The sequence below is a fragment of the Hetaerina americana genome, unplaced genomic scaffold (genome assembly GCF_022747635.1).
Source record: "Hetaerina americana unplaced genomic scaffold, ioHetAmer1.1.p SCAF_1, whole genome shotgun sequence".
In the NCBI taxonomy this organism is placed as follows: Eukaryota; Metazoa; Arthropoda; class Insecta; order Odonata; family Calopterygidae; genus Hetaerina; species Hetaerina americana.
The window spans coordinates 22,504,072-22,526,759 of NW_027286069.1; the positions used below are offsets into that span (position 1 = coordinate 22,504,072).

Consider the following 22,688-nt stretch of genomic DNA (forward strand, 5'->3'; position numbering starts at 1 on the left):
ACTTCTACATCTTCAGAGGAAGACTGATTGTTTCCGTCGAAATATCAAGAAAATACGTGTGAGTGTTCTCTTTTTTTGTGTTTCTATATTATGTGTTACTGTGTATTGTACTATTCGGCACTTCCGTGTTACGTCTATGAAAGCATATACTATATATATATATATATATATATATATATATATATATATATATATATATATATATATATATATATATATATATATATATATATATATATATGTATATGTATATATATATATATATATATATATATATATATATATATATATATATATATATATGTATATGTATATATATATATATTGTATTTTTCACCAATTGCCATTGTCTTTGGGAAAATGATTATTATTAGGTAGAATGAGAGATAATAATGGATGAAAAATTAAAAAGGACAAAACTAACTTCTCTCGTAGGCCTCAACTATTTCCTTGATCTCCCTGTTGTTCTTGGTGCAGAGAATCTCAACAAGGGCCTGCTCATCGGTTCCGATGCCAGCCATCGCATGGTGACACTGCTTAGCCAGGTAGTCACAAGGGGTGTACATGAGACCGATGATCACATCTTCAAATTTTCCACCCAGCTCACTCTTCAGATCCTTAATGATATCCTGCAATAAGAAAAAGAGGCACAAAATTAGTAAAATCCATCAAGGAAAAAGGCCAATGATCACTTTGGTTTCAATCAAGGTGATTTATAGAATACAATTTTTCGGGGGTGGAAAGAATTTATAAGCTATAAAAAGACTAATCAGACACGTAATTTGAATTTTAGAGAAAGCAAATTAATGCAGAAAGAAAATAATTAAAATGTATATCCATGTGAATAAATATATAAACCATAAACACAGTATTCAACCCAAAGTTTGATTTAATAGGTGATGGTAGAGTTCACCCAGTACTAAGCCGACAGCGTGTGAAATTCACACATCTGGGTAGGGGGGCCAGTTCCTTTCCCTGTGCTGGTTATGGTTTCCCAGGAAGATCTGGTTACCGAAAAATCACATAGCTTGAGTGGATCTGCAGGTGCCCAGAGTGCCTTGCCCGGGAATCTCGAACACAGGACCCTCAGGTCAGCAGTCCAACGCTCTACCCCATGGACTACCACAACCCACATATGTATATATATATATATATATATATATATATATATATATATATATAATATATATATATTTGATATATATAATATTTTTTTTATTATAATAAATATATTTTTTTGTATCAGCACTATTCAATTGTGCGAATAATCTACAAAGCTTAGATATAAAATTTAAAAAAAAAGGACGGTAGGATACATAATTGGCTCGGCACGTGTAATGTCAAAATTTGGTTAGGAATAGTGTCTTAATTTCTGCGACAGACAACATGCAGAAACAGAATGTACCAATTTTAAAATTCTTGGATACTAAACCACAAGCATTTAATCTGATTCATGAAAAAATTACCAAACAACATGTCACCGCAAAGATTCATGAGAAATCTGTGAAACATCCCTTTGGTTAACTAAGACAAAGACTATTGGGCGCATCCCCTGAGAAATAGGCCAACCAGAATGATGTCAGACCTAGTGGCAAAGCGTTCACACATCCTCCGAGGTTAGTCACGCAGACACACAGCAATAACTTTCTAATTAACTGAGCAGATGTGTAACTGAGGTAGCTAGTAAGTCCTTGAAGGGCAATTTGCTTAGATTATCCACTTTGAAATTAGTCTACATCTCGCGAGTCAAAATGCATGGATGCGACATGAAGCAATTAAATACTCATTTCAAGCCGTCCTTGGAATATATATATATATATATACACATATATATATATATATATATATATATATATATACACACACACACATATATATTAAGTAGTCAATTTCGTAAATAAAAGATAAAAATCGAAGACGTTTCAAATGCCCGCAATCTCAAAATATTTTGTATATTTTTGTCGATTCCCCTTCATAATTATCAATGGAAGGGATTTAAATGGGACGTTGTGGAAGGATCGGCCACAATCATGTAAAGACACGTTCTTACTGGTAATGCCGGTATTCTTTGACAGGCGTACGGTCGTGAAACTTGTTTTATCTGTTAGACGAAGTTTTTGAAGAATATATAGAAGACTAGCTAACACTCAAGACTAACATCAAATACGGAAAAGGGGAATATGATCTTTGGTCACTCATGTAATAGTTATTAAATCTTACCGCAGAGAAATTCTTTCTTAAAGAATCCTGAGAAATATCCCTTTGATCATCTCCATTGGGATTTACGCCTTTGACGAATATCGGACACACATTAGCGATCTGAATCTATTTCTCCCTTGAGTCCCGCGAACAGAGAAGCGGTCCTCACAGGCGTTTAACTTCACTGTTCCGAGATTTGAGGAGAAAATTACTGAAATACGTAATTTATTTGAAATGCTTAAACCACAATAAAAATCATACGCGGCATGATTTGATTTGGGGTAAAGTCGCGCGTCTCCAAAAGTAGAAAAAAAAACCACGCGCTCTCTCCCGGGAGAGTCTATAAGTAGCGAATTTTGCCTAAATTTACCGCGACAGTCCATTACAAATGTCAGTGAACTAGGGGTTAAATAGGCCGAGAAAACACACGAATAGAAATTTAGGAGGTGACAGATTTGCCTAGGTAGTGAGGCGACATACATGGACCATTATGAAAGCATTGCGCAGGATTTTATTGTTCCGCGATTATCCATGGCAGCGCGGTAAAACTGGTAGGGAAATGAGGTTGGGATCTGTCCTTCCAACGCAGCCTGTTGCCAGTTTCCTCCGAGCTATCTGAGCTGAAAGACGTGCATCCGCGTGAAATATGTTTTCCTACTTTGTAACACGGCGCGATGGATCGCCCTGCTACACGCCATGTGCCCCTAGTCACACGTCCTTCATCGTTACCAACCTCCTGGCCTGGGGCACCACCTCGGTAGTCCCCCAGCCCCCTTACAGTTCCGACTTGTCCCCGTGCGACTTTTTTTTTGTCTCCCCGATTGAACTGAGAGGTGAAATGAAAGCATTGGTAGACCGTGGAAAACATCCAAAAGCATGTTAAAACGTTCCTGAGAAACATTCTCACCCAGGAGTGTCAGAATGCCTTCCAGGCACGGAAGACATGTCTCTGCAACAGTCGCATACGTTACCAGCGAAAATTCAAAATTCGCGATACTTTTTGAGCAGACCTCGTAAATACACTTAAATAGCTTAAAAAGAGAGATCTAATATTTTTTGTATCCTGGCAATCACATGAGAGGCATTCAATTCTTTTTCGTTCAAATCGGAAGTATGTACACTTGGAGGAGATTTGTTCTTTTCGGGGATGGGAGGGGTATGGAGGAGAGAGGGTTAACTATTTTGACGGAGCGAAATGAATTACTTCGGTCAATTTACCACTTTTCTACCTCTCCACTACACCTCGAAGGATTTTGAATAATTTTTTTAGGACATACAAATAAAGAGTTTCCGGACGAGAAAATCATGCCCTCAATTGCATTCCTCTATCACACATTTCTGGATCGGCATTAAATTCCTCGAAGAAGCGACTCAAAAAAAATAAAAACAGCGTTACATTAACCAGACTATGATATACGGCTGTTCGCTTTGTAAAACAACACACCCAATTAAGTTACGGAAAGTTTTCGCGGAAAGAATAAGGAATTTCCGCCGAGAAAAAAGAATTAAAAAGAATAAGAGAAAGACGTTTGAAGACAATAAAACCGAAACTGAAGTGCTAAGAACAATTATATGACGCAAATAGAATTCTTTTGTTTTCTTATCCGACGTCTTGTAAAATTTAAGAGTAAAGCACGTCCCTTTTTTGCTATGGAATGATACATAATTCGCGTTCCGATGTCGTGAGATGTCTTATGGGTCTCCCGTGGATTAAATTTTATGGTGGATTTAGTATTTGCTCCGCCGTTATTTAGTGAGGAAATACGAAGAAACCATACACTTATTTCTTACGCCTAACGTCACTCAGATTTCCTGACGAAGTTTCGCGAAATCCCATTCAAGTTATGACTTCACAAATTCTTAACTCCGCCCAACAACTGAATCAAAAGTCTTCAACAACAGTTACGATCTCGTAAAGAGCGTCAAGAAGGTCCCAAAAGAAGAAATTTAAAATGATTTAGTCAAACAGTCACCCACTAATTTGCATTTTTTTTAATGGTTTATACATACACACGCACGCATATATGCATATAACACGATAAAATAGACATTATTGTTATCTCAAAACAATTGTGCCGCATAGCTTTGGCAATTCCCATCAAATTCTTTATGGGTTGTAATGACCGTATGCTAAGCAAGGAGACCCACCGCATTTAAGAAATCCACGAAAAAACAAAGAAAGAAAACGCAATTGACCGGTAGTAAATGCGTGTGTCACGCGGTCCTTCTACACTCTACAGAGATTATGATCACCCGATGCGAAAAACAAGAAGGGTACGGATAAAATACGGTGTCGGGTCGGTCGAAAGAACCTGGTGAAGGCTTCCAAGAGATTACAACGGAATCTGCGACGATATTTCTATCGATCGGGACGGTGGAGGAGGTGGTGGTATTACGCAACAGAACTCCCGCTGTGTTCCGGGATCTCCCGTCTAGAAGGGCAAGAAGTAGGTCCTTTTCCGGGAGGTGGAGAACGTTGCAGAACTAGAACGCTGCACGATCCAGTGAACGAGTGCAGCCACTGCCCCCGAGTGAAACGAGTTGCAAAACGTCACCATCGGAATAATGGCTAACGGGAATAATTCCGACAAACGAACCCAGATTTTCCACGAGTTAATTCATGGACCAAATCTCCCCCACACTCAACATGATTTTTAAATAGCTCTCTAATTGAGATAATATTCACACCTATGACGCAATAGAACTCGGGCAATAAAACTGTCGGGTGTTTCATTATCACGACTCATACTCTTTGAGTCATTTGGCGCAATTTAAGGTACAAAAGAAACACTTGATCAAACAAGGAAACTCACTCGTTAGTCGCAATTTGCGTCAAGGCGACGACAGCCATGAGATGATGTTCCTGCTCAACAGGATGAAAATTGCGATTTTCTGATATATCTTCCCCTTAGCGCAGAACTGCGTACGTAGTTGAATAAGGTCGAAAGGAAACTGTTGAAAACATATTGAAATAATGTATAATATTATTATTTCGAGTGGTATTCTGCCAGTTATGATAGGTTTAAGCTGGACAAAAAGCGTAAATATCGTCTCATTTACCATACTCAACTAACAAGACACAAGCCGGTACCCGGACGTATGTCAACAGACGTGTGACTGTATGATAAACTCTCCTTCAATTATGCGTAAATTCTCTACCTCGCTTCATTATATGTTCAATATGCTGTATCCTTTTCCTTCTCCAATCTCGTAGGTCTAACGTTCTCCCCTCTACCACATCAGTCCTCAACATCCCATTGGTAATGAAAATGCTCTAAGTCTTCCTTTCCTGCCTCTGTCTCCTTAAGATTTCTCCGAAGAAACCTCTCTCATTCCCCACAATGCCTCGCACATTCCCGTCCATGTTACTCTTTCCATTTTTCTCTCCAAGAGTCATCTCTAAACGCCAACCATCAAAGCCGTATCATCTTCAGCCTCAACGACTATGTTTCCGCGCCGTACAAAACTACGCTCTATGTCAAAGTTTCCACTTGTCATCTCGTGACATCCTTACGTCAAGGACAAATCCCTCATGATGTCCATACTACTTTCACCATCTAACTTTAGTTAACTTCATAGATAAGTGAACCTGATACACCTGCTCTCTTGAGTTATGCCATCCAATTCTTAGATATCCCATTATGCTTTGTACATTGAGCCACATAGGGAATGGCAGATATTTTCGAGTTTGAAAATATCCGAGAAACGCGTCTAAAACTGTTTTTTTTACAACTCTTAAAATATCCAAATCATCAACTCTAAAAGTAAACAATCGCTAATGTTAAACAAAACCGCCAATGGTCGACCCTCTTTTTTTTTAAAATAAAGTCTCGTTTCTCACGCTCGTATTTTTTGCGACACTGCTCACGTTGAAGATACGAACGAGAGTGGAAGGAATATGTTATCAAATTTATGCTTCCCTTGGATATATGTTTACTTCTCATCCGCAAAAATCTTTTGAGGAGTTCGTCTATCATACTCTTTGATTGTTGCGTCATTGTTCCGAGGAAACTCACGAGGAAGTTCGAATAATACCGTTGCGACATTCCAGATGAATCAGCCGAGATGACGATCTGGGAGGGCCGGGATTATCTCTTTTGACTTCAGCGTTACGAATAAAACTTTTACGGTTGATGTATCCTTAATAAGTTCAAGGCGGGAAGGGGGCTTAAAAGAGTCCCTCAAATGACATGAACGCAGCCGACCTTCGAAAGCGCACCGCCGTCACCCACCACACGCACGCGACTGGTCCATATGACCGACCACTCATTTGGTCGAGGGACAATGGCGAAATTGGTTCCGTTGAATTCCTCTCTCTCTCTATCTCTCTCTCCGAGGGCATCTGCTCTTGGCGGCGACTCCTGACAAGACGGTGCAAGAGAAGGCGGCAGAGATGTGAAATAGATTCACGCGTATCTCCGTTGGGCTCGTTTGTGGACCATTAAAGAATGGTTCCTTACTCATTAAAGTGGTTACCACATATCTGAGGTAGGATAAGAGAGTCTGAGAATGGGGAGGAGGTGACCAAAGTTTCCTTTCCTTCAAGTCTCCGTGGTGAAGACGCCACCCATTAAAACTTGTGACAGAAAGTTATTTTAATAAGGAAAATATAATTGAATGAAAAGAAAAAGCAAAAGGAAGAAATACTGTGCATATCCACAATCGATTGTTGAATGAAGATAACTTTTCGAATCTCCATTTAACACTAAACGGAACAAAAGAAAACAGACAGGCACGACAAGTGAAAAATTCGCGCGGAGCAGACATAATTGGAGGAAAAATGAAAGGCAGATCAGGAGAGGGAAATTATTTATTTATTATTTAATGCAAAATTTGAAGAAAAAAAATGATACAGATATATAAATAAATCAAGATTCTATTTTCAATTCTTTCAATACGCCAAGAAGTGGTGGATTGACTTGGACAGTCGAGTGACTGGGTTAGCCGAGTGACTAATGAGGAAGTCTTTAAAGGAGTTGATTGAAGGCAGATGGCACTGATAAGAAGAAGAGGATGAACTAAGGAGTTATTCTGGGCAGAAAAGATCCATCGAGGTTCCCAGCAGAATGGACGACGATGCTAAAGAAGAGCGATAGGGTAAAAGATGCCTTACGATAAACTTTCTCTTATGTATGTCTTACGACAAAGGTAATTACTCACTAAACGTTAACACGATATAAATGCGAAGAATAATAAAATTACAGCAATATCGGCATGCATGTATGTACCTATTGCAAACTGATGAAGTCGAAGAAAAAACTTTATAAGTAGGGAATTTTTCTGTCCTGTTTATTGGTGCAGCTGCATAGAGCGATGTCCCTTGAGTTCATTTTTTTCTGGAGAAGCAATTAGATCACGCCATCTATCTCTCTCTCGTATCCATGGAATCCTAACATATCTCCAAAATATTTACTGTACGCCGAAAAGAATATTAACTCATCAGAACAATTATGGAGACGCACTTCTCTGAAGGGACTCATTTACCAAACAGCCTCATGTTTCAGTTCATCACATAGTATGCTTGATAGAATGAGAAAATTAAATAAAACAGCGGGATGAGTGAGGTGTAAATGGAGGAAGATATTTTTACATTTTAGAGTTAATAAGCTAAAAGAATTACTTTTAGTTTTTCCTTGCCGTTACCATTGGGAGTTTGGAGAAAATTTGAGGAGGAGAGAAATGCCCAAAACATTGCTCCTATCCGAAAGAATTTGAAGCACCTTTATAACCATATTTGATTCTATATTAATAATCTTGCTACCATGATTCTCTCTTTGCATTGCATACTGAGAGGCTCTTCATCACATTTTTCCACTGTTTGAACTTAACAGGTATCAATAAACGTATTAATAAATGTCTAGGATTCAATGGATTTCATTGACCTGATTCTATTTCGAAAAGAAAAAAAACACAACAATGTTAATTCCACTTAATTCTTTAATTTTACGACCCGGGTTTCAATACATACTATCATAATCACTGTGTGCTGAAACACAGGTCGTCAAAAAATTTAAAAAATGAAGTTTAATTAACTTAGCTGTTTTTTTTCTTTCCGTAATGGAATATTTCCACTAAGTCAAGCCTGAAACTGCAAATTCTACTCATTCTATTTGATGATGTAAAACCCTAAAAACCTAATAAAGTTCAAAGGTTGGAAAATCGGTACTTATTGGTCATCCACTATGTTCCAATTACACCATATCACGTTTGACTCTTCGAAATTGGTTTGCGTGAATATTTCCTCCGGGAAACACTTTTTTCTATCTCTACGTTCAGCGAAGTGTGTTTTTGTCACGAGAAAAATAACCCAACGACATCGTTGAAGCGGGCACTTACTGACCAAGGATCAGTTTTCCAGAAGAGTTCACATATTTCACCTTCGTGACTCTTGCCTTTCTGCATATTAAAATAGACCCAAATCTACTGGCAACATTTTCGTCGGTCGCCAAGATTCACTAGGTGATAAGACCACGTAAAAAGAAGCAAAAGCTCTCTCTCGAATAGTGATTTCATTTTTAACAGATTCATTCACATTACTACCTACACTGCCCCACCAAAAACTGTAATTGCCACATGCTGGAACAAGTAAATAAATATAATTAGCTGTGGGTAATCATTGATCAAAATATTAACTTTGGTGAACATATTTTAAAAACAAATTACAAATTAAATTACATCCTTCGTCAAGTTCACTACATTACTAGTTTAGTATGTTTGAATGGCATGAATGAAGTGAATTTTGCACTGGTTGAGAGCTTTTAAAATACGGTATAACAGCCTCGGGCTCCACTAGGGTTCTACAAAAATTAGTATACTAAAAAATGAAGAGCAAAAAATCGTAGAGAAAATGTCTGAGACTAGATAAAAAAATACAAATATTCTAGATGGAAGAAATATCTTTCAAAAATTAGGAATTCTGCCGGTAGAAAGACTGTATAGATATGTTATCATAATAGGAAACTAATTCTTTGACAAATATAAAATACCTGATTCAAATAAAAAGGAATGACTTTTATGGGACAATATTAAGAAAAAACAAAGAAATTTTATACGAATCAAGGTAGACGAAAATTGGATGTTACTGTATCTTTAATTTTGAATGAAATACCCAAAGATTTCGGAATATTACCGTCAGTAAATGCTGAGAAAAGGGAAAATAAAAAAGACTGGCTATTACACAGAATGGATTAGGGCTTGGAAAAAATCTCGACATCATATATGTAGCTTTATAATTGCAACACTTTAAGCCATCATTTTTGTTCATGTGGCATCAGCTGTCAAGCCAGAACTGACTGGCTTGGTAGGACCAGAGGAAGTGTTCCATTTATAAAAATTTTAATTTATACTATTATTGTAGATTATGAAGATCATACCACTATGGTATATGATAAAGATTGTCTGTAATTGTATGTTGTATTGATTGTCTGTAATTCTGTTGCATATCATATGTATGATGAAGATTATACTACTATTGTACGTATATGATCGTCAGCCAAAATAAGCCACGTCACTTTCAGAGGATGTAATGAGAAAATCAAAATATTGCGATCATCCCTAGAACGAAGCAAAGCCTCCATTGCATCAGTTTTGGAAGAGGACGCCCGAGAGAGAGAGAGATGGGAGGGGTCCGTGCATGGCCACAAGTTTCCTCCCTGCGGTTAGCTCCCGCCAAATGAGTGCCTGATATGCCTAAATGGGCCGTCGATTATGAAATTCTGCGTTTGGAACCATCCATCCGAACAGTGAGCATTTCAACGGAAAAACAAAAAATTACCCAAGGCGCGAAATCCTGCACACTTTAGCCGACTCACAATGAAGCGATGGGTGTGTGAAGAGAACCTTATTTCATTATGCATAGTCTCCGCACCGCTATTCGACCGCACAAATTCCCCAAGACGATTCCACTGATTCAAAGTCCACAGAACTGCTAGTTACAAATAATTTTTGCCGTTTTTCATCCTGAATTAAGGGAAAAAACTTTGGTAAAAGTGAGTAGAAATTTGACATCCCCGCCGCCAATTACAAATGCCTAAACTTAAGTGGCCACTACGATTAGTACAAGTAAGCTGCTGGACCAAACAACCCTGACCACCTTTCTCAATTTCAAAATTTAATTCTCCGCTTCTCTTGCAGTTAATACGAACATGAGAGACACGAAAATAAGGGCTTTTCTACAGGGTAACTTCTATAGATCTCACGTTTACATTCTTCTGCAAAGTTTGGTATTTTGATAGTTCTCCATGAAGTGATTTATCAAGCCAACCTTTTAAGCTTGCCACGGTGTCACGACACTGGTTTTTTTCAAAATTGTATTTTTACTTCAATATTTTCGTCGGCATTTTTTCCGAAGATTGATCGACTGTAGCCTGGTGGGTCTTCCATATAATCATCATCATCAGTATTTCAATCCTAAGATTGTTTTTTTAATGCAGACCTACATTCTTTTCTTTCCAGTTTTGATTCCCTCCGCCCCTTGTTAGTTTATTTCTGTTTTACGCCATTATTAATTTTTCCTAAATATGTATTCATTTCTTGGTCTTCCTCGCGGGATTTCTTTCTTCCTTCTATTTCCCTTTCTGCATATTATCTCTCTAACTAATCAATTGTCCATCAAGTGTGTTCAATCCATTTAGTTCTTCTTTAACAAAAGGTTTTCTCCATGTAGTTCTTTCCTCTTCTGTTCTGCTTAATACAATCATGTTCCTTCCTTTGTCTGTCCATTTAATCTTCAGCATTCTTCTCTTCAGCGCCGTGTTCCGAAGGCTGGTCCACTTTTCCAAGGTTCCATGACTCTGATCAGTAGACTGTCATGCTCTATTTGCGAACCTTTTGACGAATTGCTTCCTTGTTTGCAACCTCAGGATATTGATACGTGGTAATTTTCCGTCTTAGTCGATAATGGTCTTTATTAATGCCTTCTTAGCTTGATACGGGTCGAACTTCTACCATCCCAACTGATACTGCTACTATTTCACTTGCTCTAGTTTCACTCCTCGAGTTATGATATCTGCCTTCAGCTTCTCTCTTCCGTGCTCGTGCATTTAATTTTTTTGTTTTTATGATACAAACATATTTCCGAAGTAAATGCTTCATATAATATGCCTCTTAAATTGGAATGTGTATTTATAACTTTGGACCTCCTCCTCGTCGCGCCTTCCTTTCTACGATACTTAGTCTGGTTAGCAAATTCTCTTTGTCACGAGGTGAGCGAAGTTCATCCGGGTCATCCTTTCCTTATCGTTCTCCACTTTGTATTCTCCTCCACCCATATTTTTGCGCACTTCCTTATTTTATTCATCTATTTGATCATCAGCATCCGTTTCCAGTACCAGGTCTTGAAGAAGTATCATTGCTCTGTGGCTTTTCTTTCCAGTGGTCCACGTATCCGAACCACCGAGTGTCATATTAGACGCGAAATATCCCAATTTTTCACAAGTGCTCAAACTGTTTGAATCTCAGATTCAAAATAGAACTTTCGAGTCTCACTAAAACTAAGTCAAAAGATTTCAAGCAATGGATTTCTTCACTTCCACGCGTCATAATACTCGGGTTCAAGATCGGTCATAATCGAGAGAATCAATAATATGTATATATATATAATACTAATAATATAATATATATAATATATATTATATATTTGTTATTATATATATACACAAGGATAATTTGGAGAACACCAAAACAGCAAGTATTGACGGTATTCCAAACCAAAACTTTTATTTTCTTTGCAACTGCCATGGGAAAAGACTTTTCGAACTTCCCTCGAATTGTCCTGTACGCTCTGAGTCATTCTGATTTTACATCTATATCGGGGGGCATGAATTATCAAAGTGAACAGTAAATCCCACGTGGGTATAACCGGAGTTTCATCATATCGGCGTCCTCGCCGCCACAGCGGAAGAAGAGGTTTACCGAGGAAGCGAAATTTCGTCGGAAGTCCGTAATGTGGTTCCCTCGCTTTGAGATATGGCTCGTTTCATTTTGGTGAGGAAATACGTTTTTCGGAGGTTTTCAAATCCTCCAAGGAGAAGTCGAAATCTCAATAATGAGAAAGAGAGCGGTAGAGGAATAAGAATTACGATGACAGAGGGAGAGAGAGACTCTAATGGGGACAGAGCGAAGTTCTTATAAAATTAATCTCCCACATCCTGAGGACCAAAACGCCAAAGCTAAAAAGAAGAAGAGCCGTCCTTTCATGGCGAAGAATTGACGAACCTTGACTGTCGCTAGGCAACCGATGTTCACATTTTTCTAACAACTCCAAAGAATACGGCAGTGGAGTAGCCAGCAGGTGAATACGATACGTTGTCCTGAGTTACGGGCCTTTTATCCCGAGACATTAATTGTTCAACCAAAAAAATGTTTTTCTTCCGTTATCGAACAGCACCGGCAAACACGGATGTGCTCATCTATTCGCTGATATTCCCATTCTCTTAAATATTGTGTGATCTCTACAATTTTTACGACAGACATGTTGGGACTCTCATTTTCTCGGAGGGAGTTAAATAATTCTGGATGAGGGAAAGAAGTTTCCACGATTAAGTATGACTTGATGACAAGAGCGCTAAACATGAATGTTTGTGAATAAATACGAGTGTTTAAAACACTTTACATGGAACGCGGTTTAGTACGGTGCGGAAAATTGATCATTGAAGCAAATTGACAGGAATGAGTTAGAAGGTTTTTGAGATGCTGAGTGTGGAGGAGGAGGGAAAAGGTCAAAATGGAGAGAAATAAAAACAAACGAAGAAGTGCATGGTAGGGGAGGAGAGAGGGTTGTTGGGAGAAACTAAAAGTTGGCAGGAAAGATGGATGCCGAGCATTTAGAATGGGGATGCCATGTTGAAGACTGTGACATAGAGGGAAGAACGTAAGGTTAACCCTCATTGGGAAGGAGTATGGAGAGTAGACATGTTGGAAGGAAATGAAGTGATGATGAAAGTACGTGGTATATGTAGAATATGGGCTTAATATACCAGTATTGGTTGTCACTTTGTGTCACGGCCGTGGCTAAAGAAATTCACGAGTGCTAAGTTTCGTGTTCCCCCAAAGCCAGCCTTAAATGTCCAAATACCAAACATAATATAAATTAGTTTTACCCTAGAATGGCTCTTTTCATGGACAATGTCCTCATCCGATTTGGCCGGGACTGTTGAACATCGGGCCGGGAGGCAAATACACGTCGGTAAAAATTCTGTAAGAATTAGGGAACCTATTTCGGGGTGGGGGAGGGTTACTTAAGACAATGGAAGGTAGTGAAGGATACATCTACATCTACATAATACCCCGCAAGCCGCCGCAAGGGCGTGTGGCGGGGGGTGTTAGGTCACCAACCGTAAAAAGGAAAAATACCACATGCAAAAAAACAACACGGAAAATTACACCCACAGCAGCGCACACACTCATGCAAAAATCCCTTCATCCAATACTCATGCAAACACATAAACCGCAAAACAACTAAAAAACTGCACCCCATGATGCAGCACGAAAGACATCCTACAACACGGAAGCCAGGACACAACAAGCAAGAAATTGAAATATCACTACCACATGAAAATGCACCACGAAACACTCTACCCCCAAAGAGTCTCTAAATAGCAGGGAATGCGACCCAACGTTGCAGGTAGCAGGAATTTGCCCCCGCGGAGAGGGACGAGGGATTGAAAGGGGAACTTAAAAACAGATGAACAGAACATGAATGAAGTCATTCGGAAAGAATGGGTTATTATAGCAAAACACATAAGGTTAGTGGAAGAGCATGCATTTAAGTAGAACTAATTATTTTTTAGACGCCGAGGGTGGCAAGATACTCTCTACATTAGCCTTGCCTAACCCTGAAATCCACCAGGAGGACGCGTGGCAGGGGGTGTTAAATCAATAGTAATTTCAGTTTTTCAGTGTTTATTTTGTCGTAAATTTTGCTTAGTACTGACGTCACGAATTGTGAGTATGAAAAATGATTTCTCACACAGCGATCGGTTCAGCAGTTGATTTTCCCTTGACTAACGTACTGATTTCCCACCTAGAGAGCCCGAGTTCGAATCCAGGACGACTACTTTTTTTGCCTACGCAATACGGCGTGAAAGGATTTTTCCCTACCAGGTAGGTTATTTCTTAAAATTCGAGTTATTAATATTTATCCAAAATTTTAATTCGCGCCTGTATTTATTTTTGTATTCCTGATTTTCTCCAACCATGTCCTTCCAATTATTACAATGAGGCGAGAGTAACGAACGCCTACGGTGAACGAAAACACGATTCTTTAACTTGAGGATTCGTGAAAGATGAGAATTTTATAGTTCAAATTATAACTTCTCGCGCCACGACACCTTATAACCGCCGGTATCAAGGATATTTTGGGCACATGCAATGAAATATACATCGCGTCCCGTGTGTGTGAGGAACTAATTCGATGTAGATCAATAATAAATTCGTCCCTGTGATCCTTAAAAATACGTCGAAGATTATGGAGACGATGAAATGACTGCGTGCTGATTGCTGAGCTTTAAATTATTTATCACTCAAAACTGTTGTTCTGGGAACCTTAACCCTGGACATTGGAGCGGAAAAGGAATAGCGAAGAGGGTCGATAGTCTTGGGAGTCGAATTTAATGAAGTACATATTTCTTTTCTTCCATTCAAATGTTCTCAGCAGACAAGTTTCCGTTTTCGATGCCAGTGAACCCAATTTAACTGTTTGAGGAAATTGCGGTTCGGGCATTTCGTTCGGGAGTGAGTGTCGAAAATAAAAGATCTGCCAAAGAGATAGGTGCGCTACCGAAAATACTAAATTCACAAGACCAGCATTACGAGGGTAGGCTGAAAACTAATCCACACATGCTTGCAGACCACAAACAACATAAACTTCAGAAGCACTCCTGGTGGCATGTGGAAGTAACATTCCCCCTCAACACGCATGCGCAGGTTTGAGGTCGTTACACTCATCCAGTGTATTTTGAGAAGTGTTGCACGCTCCTTAACTCGCGTTGTCATAGTACTAGAACACGTCTCCATACTTCCGCTTCTCAAAATACACTGGATGAATGTAACGACCTAAAACTTGCGCAGGTGTGTTGAGAGGGAATGTTACTTCCACATGCCAGCAGAAGTGCTTCAGAAGGTCATTTTGTTTGTGGTCTACAGATATGGAAAAACCAGGACGTAATTCTTTACCTTGCAATTGGATTTTTTGTAGTATGACATGGACGGCGAAATACCTGAAGGTGCTTCGATTAGATCTTGGACGAAGATAAAACCTTACGGTGGCTAACGAGGTATTAATTAATTAATTATGTCCAACTACGCTGGCCTCAATTTAAGTCATCGTGCCTACTGTATTGTCGATTAACATTTGCTCGCCATCAGGTTTCTTCGGGATCTGAATCATATAGCATTTTACACAACATCCATGCCCAAGGCGGAAATATAACTAATATTCAGTTTTGCTTGGTAGGGAATGGCAATCTTTAAACACGGTGGGGTTAAATTCTCGCAAAAAAATTCTAAACCTAATTCTCCACAAAATTCGACGTTTCGTATAGCATCAACGGTGCCTTCAAATGTGAACAGAAGGATCCTGCACTCAAAGAAATGTATATATATATGCATACTCCATGCATTTGGCATGCCTCCCAATGGCAACCGCACTTATCTTTCACACTAAAGCAGCCGTACTACAGACGAGAAAATTCTGGTGTCGGTTGCATTTATAACGGATGAGCGCGTTGGTGAGCGCGGTGGGTGACCTTCGGCAATCACCGTTCCAGTAAAAAATATTACCGGTGCTACACACCCCAAGTGTACTCCCTGTTGTGTGACGCCTATTACTTCCTCTGAATGAAATTTTAAGGCGAAATTACTTCATTTGTTAGCGTTTGGATATTTCGAGCTTTCATCCTTTTGAATAATTAGCGAATCAGAAAATCTTTCAAAAGCGAATCTTCTCGGGTATAAAATTACGATGGTTTTAAACAATTAGGAAGATAAATACTAAGTTTAGGAAATTCCAATAGAATCATCTTCTAACATCTATCGAGCCTACGACCTAATTCATTTGTTAGCAGAGTATGAAAAATGTACGGTGATATAAGCATAATATGTATGCACGCATACTTGGGATTAGCTTTGAGAGAGACCATTTTCCTTTCCAGGGTGAAATTACCGAGGTCAGTTTGCGAACGCGTTATTATATGTTAAAGTAATTGACTGCCATGATTAATCCCTGGATACGTATTTAATTTTGACAATTCAAATTGAATATTGCATAAGGGCAGATACTTAAGTACTGTACTCCTCCATTAATGGAGCAAATCGCCGTCATACTATCCAAAAAGAGGAAAAGGCATTAGAGTGAAGCTACCAACGTGAGAATCACTCCCCGATAGCCACTGGGTCCAATCCATCCCGCCAAAGGAGCCACTCTTTCGGTCCGCCAGCCACCTCGTTGGTATGTCATCATCCCTTTTTAAGAAGGTCCTTAAATAGACCAAAGTCTTCTTTTCACTCGCCATCCTCGATCTTTGGGTTTATAGTAACCGTCCAAAGGTTTCTCTATTCAACGGTTGAAAATATGAGGGCCCCTTCATTATCTTTCCTACGTGTCCAATGAGGGAAGTGCTCACATCCGGCTAGTCTCCACCGTGTCGTGTGACGAAACATCAGGGTGCACAGAACTCTAAAAAGCTCGAAGTGTGCCGACTGACATTTTTTACGCAATAATCTTCTGGTGTTGCAGAGGGGCATTGGGGCAGAATGGGCATTCTGATGATGACGGCCGTGCCGTCGAAACATCAAAACTACATATGTGAGTGACGATTCCCCAACGTCCTTACAGTCTCGACTTGGCACCAGAAGACTTTCCTATTCCCAAAAACTAAATCCCCCTCGATAGACTAATGGATCTTACGGAATCTGCCTACCAGGGAGCCTTCGAGTCGTGCAAAAGCCGCTGGCAAAAGTGTGTCGACGCTCAAGGGATGTATTTTTGAAGAATGTTGAGGCATTGTAACAATATGTGAAATAAATCTATTTTCCTATACTTTTCATACAAGTCATCTACTGACACAATTTTCCAGGAGGAAAAAATGGACCACCCCAATGGAAGCGCTCATGGCGGAGGTGGAATCATAGCGTGAAAAAATCGTACATATCTACATATTTTCAGAAGTAACCAAAGTTTCAACTTTCCGGAGTGAGTAGTACGTCAGAAAATTATTATAAGACCTTAGGACTTGAACTCATCTCACAATTCGAAGGAGCGTTTTCTTAGAATGATTGCTCCTCCTCCACTCGCCTTTATTCCGCCTCTCTAGACATGCAACTCACGATCGACCCCTTGCCACATCCCAATCACTCGCAACGCAAAAGAATTCGCAAGGATATACAAGTGATCTCTCCGTTAAAATAAAACCTTGTATGAATGGTTTCAAAATACCAATGCATACAGAACAAACATTGTTGCGTTGAAAATAGAATAAATATTGCCGTGTTTGTATCTAACAACGCGGAATGGCGGTTCAAGCTTACATCTCAACAGACGGTGACTGCGAACCAAGGGTATTGCCATTCTTCAGCGATTTATTTGCTAGAGGAATTCACGCAAAAGCCTCACGCATTAGTGAATTCGTAAATTAGACCACGCGAGGGAAGATAAATGCCGTACATTCAAGGTCAAGAATCCTATGGGCAGTTACACAAGGTTGCCAAAATGAAGCGCCGTCGGAAAGCGGAGTGTTATTTTCCAAGCCACGGTAATTTTATGAAAGGTTTACTATAAAAGGTATGTCGTAGACAAAATTAATTAGTAAGTGGGATATGTGTAATCGGAAGACGACTTAAAGAGCCTTTGTCAGTAGCTGGTCGATGGTGGAAAAACCAGGCGATGCAAGACATTATTCAAGAGCATATTAAAACCGGTCACAGATAATGTAATCCCAATTTTTAAAGAACTTAGTGTATTTAATGCTTTTCCGTGATAAATGAGGAAGCATATAGTATGAATTGGGCAATTGTAAAATTGCATGTTTTGCAAAACTATTACATACATTGCCGATAGTAGAAAACAATTGAAACTTATTCAAGAGTTGTCCAGAATGGTCAATTAAAAGCGCCCTTCTTTTTGAATGGAAACACACATTTAGTCATCAATGACGCAACTACTTGAGGTATCTTCCATCCGCGCACCTACTACCAGGTGATAATCACGTCTTCACGAATGCATCGCACGAAACTAAAGCATGACGCAGTTGACCATGTACAGAGCGGATGTAGTAATATCGCAAAAACCGAGAACTCGTCCAAGTTCAAACTGAAAACAAATGAATTCAGAGAAACGCGGAAAAATGACTCTACTGCTACTTCGGGGGAGACGTGAGCTGATCTGGAGACACGAGGCCGAGAATTTCAACGGGAACAGGGTTCGAATCTCGGTCAACGCGGATGATTTGTACACTGTTAAGCATTTGCTAAGGAGGTTGCATCCTCATTGCACACGAGTCAATGTGTCACAACAGTTCCTGTATTAATGACGAGAGATGGAAAGTTATGTAACAACCATTCACACGTAGGTTGTGAAGAGAAGCTATTTTTAACATCAGTATTTCAACACAAAGATTGGTCAACTGCAGCCCTCCGTTCTTCTCTCTTCAGTGTTAATTCCCTCCCTCACCCCCTGCAATCCTCTTTTTCTTCGTTTTATGCTCTTCTTGATTTGTCCTATGTTCACTTGTGTTTCGATCTTACCCTCAAATTTCCCTTCAATTAACTTTATAACTAATCAATGGTACCTGAAGGTGTGTCCGATCCTTTATAGTTCTTCTTCTTTGCCGAAGAGTTCTCCATATGGTTCTTCATGAAGAAGAGGCAACTACTATGTTCAAAGAACAACGAAAGTTCCAAACAAGGAAGCAGTTCGTCAATACGTCAATACGGATCTACGACATGGAACATTGGAGAAGTGGGCGAGAGAAGAATAGAGGCATTCGAAACGGAGTTGTATGTAGCAGAGGAGAATACTGAAGATGAAACGAACAGACAAGAGTGAAGAAGGAAGAAGTAGTAGTATACAGAAGAGCAGAAGAGGAAAGGGCCCTATAGAAACTAATATCTGATGTGAATACATAGTTTTTAAGCACTCGTAAGAGCTTCTTATTAATTTTTGAAATGTGCTCTCTAAAAATTATTTTGGAATTGCACCGATTTCTTTTAACTAATGAGCAATTTTGGTTGTTTTCTGGCACAAATCAATTATTATGATGAATAACGACACTTTGCTTTTCCACATAAAATATTTTTTTATTGCTCATGAAAATTCTATTTGGAAAAGCAAAGTGTCTTCTTTGATCATGAAGGATTCTCACCATGTTGCGCCTAAAACTGTGTTATTTATGTAGGCAAAACCAAAACTCTTATGTACTTGAGCAGATAATATTCGTTTTTCGTGAGAAATGAATGTTTTTCATGAGAAATAAATGTTTCTCATGAGAAATAAATGTTTATCCGCACCATTAATAGCATTCTTCTGCTGCTAGTCCCTCCCCCCCGCCCCATCTGCCTTAGGGGCAGGTAGAGTAAAATATTTTATTTTCGAAGTCAATATTCACGAAAACGAGCGCAGGTAGATCCTATTTCGTCATCGTAAATTGATAAAAGGTAACTGTTATATGTATGTAATATATATATAAATATATACATACACATTTCTATATGTATATATATATATATTAAAATAGGTATGTATAATTATAGAAAATAAATTAACCTTTAATATACTTTTGAATCTTGATGCAACCTCCAAAATTCAAGCAGTTTCTAAGCGTTTCGAAAGAGATTACCGTCGACTCCAACTCGTTACGCATCTTGGGAGAACGTTTTGCGGTCAAAAGATTTGCACCATTGATTCGCCGAGTTTCAGAAATACCGCAAAAGAATGTCTACGATACAACGCAACGCAGAGAAAAAGACGAGACGAATGCAAACATTCTCGAGATTCTCTCGGAGATCGAATTGAAATCGACCACAATGGGTTTGGTCACCCCCGGTCGTTTCGATAGAACGCCTTTTCCCCCCTCCCCCCTTTTTGCTCCTGTTGTGAAAACTGACTCAACGGCTATTTCGACTTACGGCCTTGAAAACGTGAGGCTTGACCGATTCATGCAAAGCGGATGACGAGATGGTATTCTACCACTAAAGACAACGCGGACACAAATTGCGTCCGGCATAGTCAACGTCACCGTCGCTCACGCCCTCGTGATGCTACGGAAATGATGACGAATGGTGACGCTTAACGTTCTTCTCTCGTGGTGGTGGCGGCTAATCAATGAACTCTTAGGAGTTATCTCAGGTCCTACAGATCTGGCACGTAGCCAGAAAAGGAACCAAGGGGGATATCGACCATCCTGTAGTACGTAAGTGTTTTGCCTTAGGGTTCGAACGTATCCCAATGCTTTTCTCGAGACCAGGAGTTGATAGTAAGATATGATTGGCTTAAAAATCCGCGGCAGATACTTCTAAACAAATAAAACAGAGATGATTGCACGGTGTGAATAGCGTTTTCAACAAGCATGACGCCTTTGAGCGTCAAGAAAAGTTTTAGATCTCAGTTTTTTTTTCCATTTGGAGGTTTATCACGCCCATAACGAAATTCATCGTCGATTGAGTGTGAGACATGCGTTGTTGTTGTCCTCTGGATGCGAGCATAAAATGTGCAATACGATAATCCAGAAAAGGTCGACCAAACGTCGTGTGAAAATGAACCCAAGAAAACTCGGCCACTTAATAGTCTATTTTCTCAATGGGGAAAAATATTTACCACTCCTACAGAGCCCAGCGTCGACACCATGATCCTGGTGGCCATGGGATCATGGCGTCGACGCTGTGAAAGATGCAAACGCCTAAAGAGAGATTACACGAAGAAGTAACAGACTTTTGAATCCTCAGTTGCAAGGAGATCGTCAGAAAGCAATTAGGAGACTTCCAGAACTTGAAGGATCATCATAGAAAGCTTTTGCTGTTCCCGAAATACGCCATCTTGAAATTTCTGTTTATGCTATGAAAGCGGGTATACTGTTGCCACGGATACGACTGAGAGAAACTATAAACAAACAAATGCAGGTTTTTATTACGGAGAAACCGCTTTAAACCAATCACGAATCAATTTGCGACCTCACACATCTAGAACGTTAGAGGGATTGTAGAATGGTTGTTGAAGACAGCGTTAAAGTGCGTCAATATCGGCCATTCACGTGCATGCTAAATTGACACTTGTGAGAGAATAATAAGAAGCAAAAAGGTGGCGAATTGGAGTGCTGGACCACTTGCATCTTCAATGAGTGACCTTATTACTTTCTCGGAAAACAAGGCTGGGAGACTTGGTCCAAAGTTAAGTTGCTGAATCGCCTAGCAGTGATTTATTATTCGTCTGTCGTGTCTCGTTTACGACACGTTATTTATGTATCGGGTTATTTATGTATCGGGTTATTTATGTATACTGAATCAGATCGAAGACAGCAAATCGACAGCAGGAAACATGAAAAATTTATCATGTAAATCTGACATTTAAGCCTGTTAAAATCATATCATGAACTCCATCGAGATAGTGTAAATTGTAACTTAAAACGCATCATCAATGCGTAATAAAATAATGATGCGTAAATAAAATGAAAGATAAAGCTTTTCTCGGAGGTAGCCTTTAAGAGAGTTAATCGTGTCAAATTTGAACACATTTAGGAAAAAGTCGCATTAGTCCAACGACATATAATGCGAAATTTACCAACACATGTTTTTACATCAATCACATCAAAGAGATTTTTGATATCTAAGATGTTCAGACGCATGGATGACACTTAAGGACCGTTCAAGCATGATTGAAATGCCCTTTGCCTGTACGCTATAGGTCATCAGCATACTTGGTCGTCATGGATTCCAGGGGAATAATTAGTTGGACAAGACAGTAAGCAAGGTTCGAACCCAATTACGAATAATAATAATTGTATCATAGAAAACACTAAAATTGTAGTTACGTTCGTCACTTACTTATCTAATATTTGCGGGAATGGGGATGTGGGGGGTACGCACTGTACTGGCTTCCAACCCCGAGGGTACGGGTATGAACCCCGGACAAGGCCGGTTTTTTTTTTCAGTTGTATCCCGATCCCTACTTGGAATGCTATATAAGATATAGTACTGTTACCAATTAAAACACGAACAAGTTTACGTAATGACGTGAGCCGACAAAAGAATGTAGACTTCGAAAAGATTAACATTTGAACCGGGGTGGAGTGGGGTAAAACATCTCCACCAGAAACCCCACTTCATTAGTGAGGAGATTTTTTTTGGTCCATAAACTAATTGCCTAAATTCAAGTCTAGAGCCATAAACATAATTTGTACATCTAATTAAGTGCACACCTGACCACGCGTACAATGAAAAATACAATAAAATTCTTCCATTCGTCGAAATCTAGTTGAAAACACGTATAACACGTGATTACT

General features: G+C 39.3%; 1 protein-coding gene across 2 annotated transcripts in view; it reads right to left on the bottom strand.

The window, feature by feature from the left end:
- Window positions 1-22,688, bottom strand: part of AnxB10 (Annexin B10) — a 48,101-nt gene that overhangs the window by 13,857 nt on the left and 11,556 nt on the right. For both annotated transcript variants that reach the window (XM_071586297.1, XM_071586298.1), the window contains exon 4: window positions 425-629. In XM_071586297.1, coding sequence (XP_071442398.1) covers window positions 425-629 — 205 coding nt within the window. The remainder of the gene's footprint in view (window positions 1-424; window positions 630-22,688) is intronic.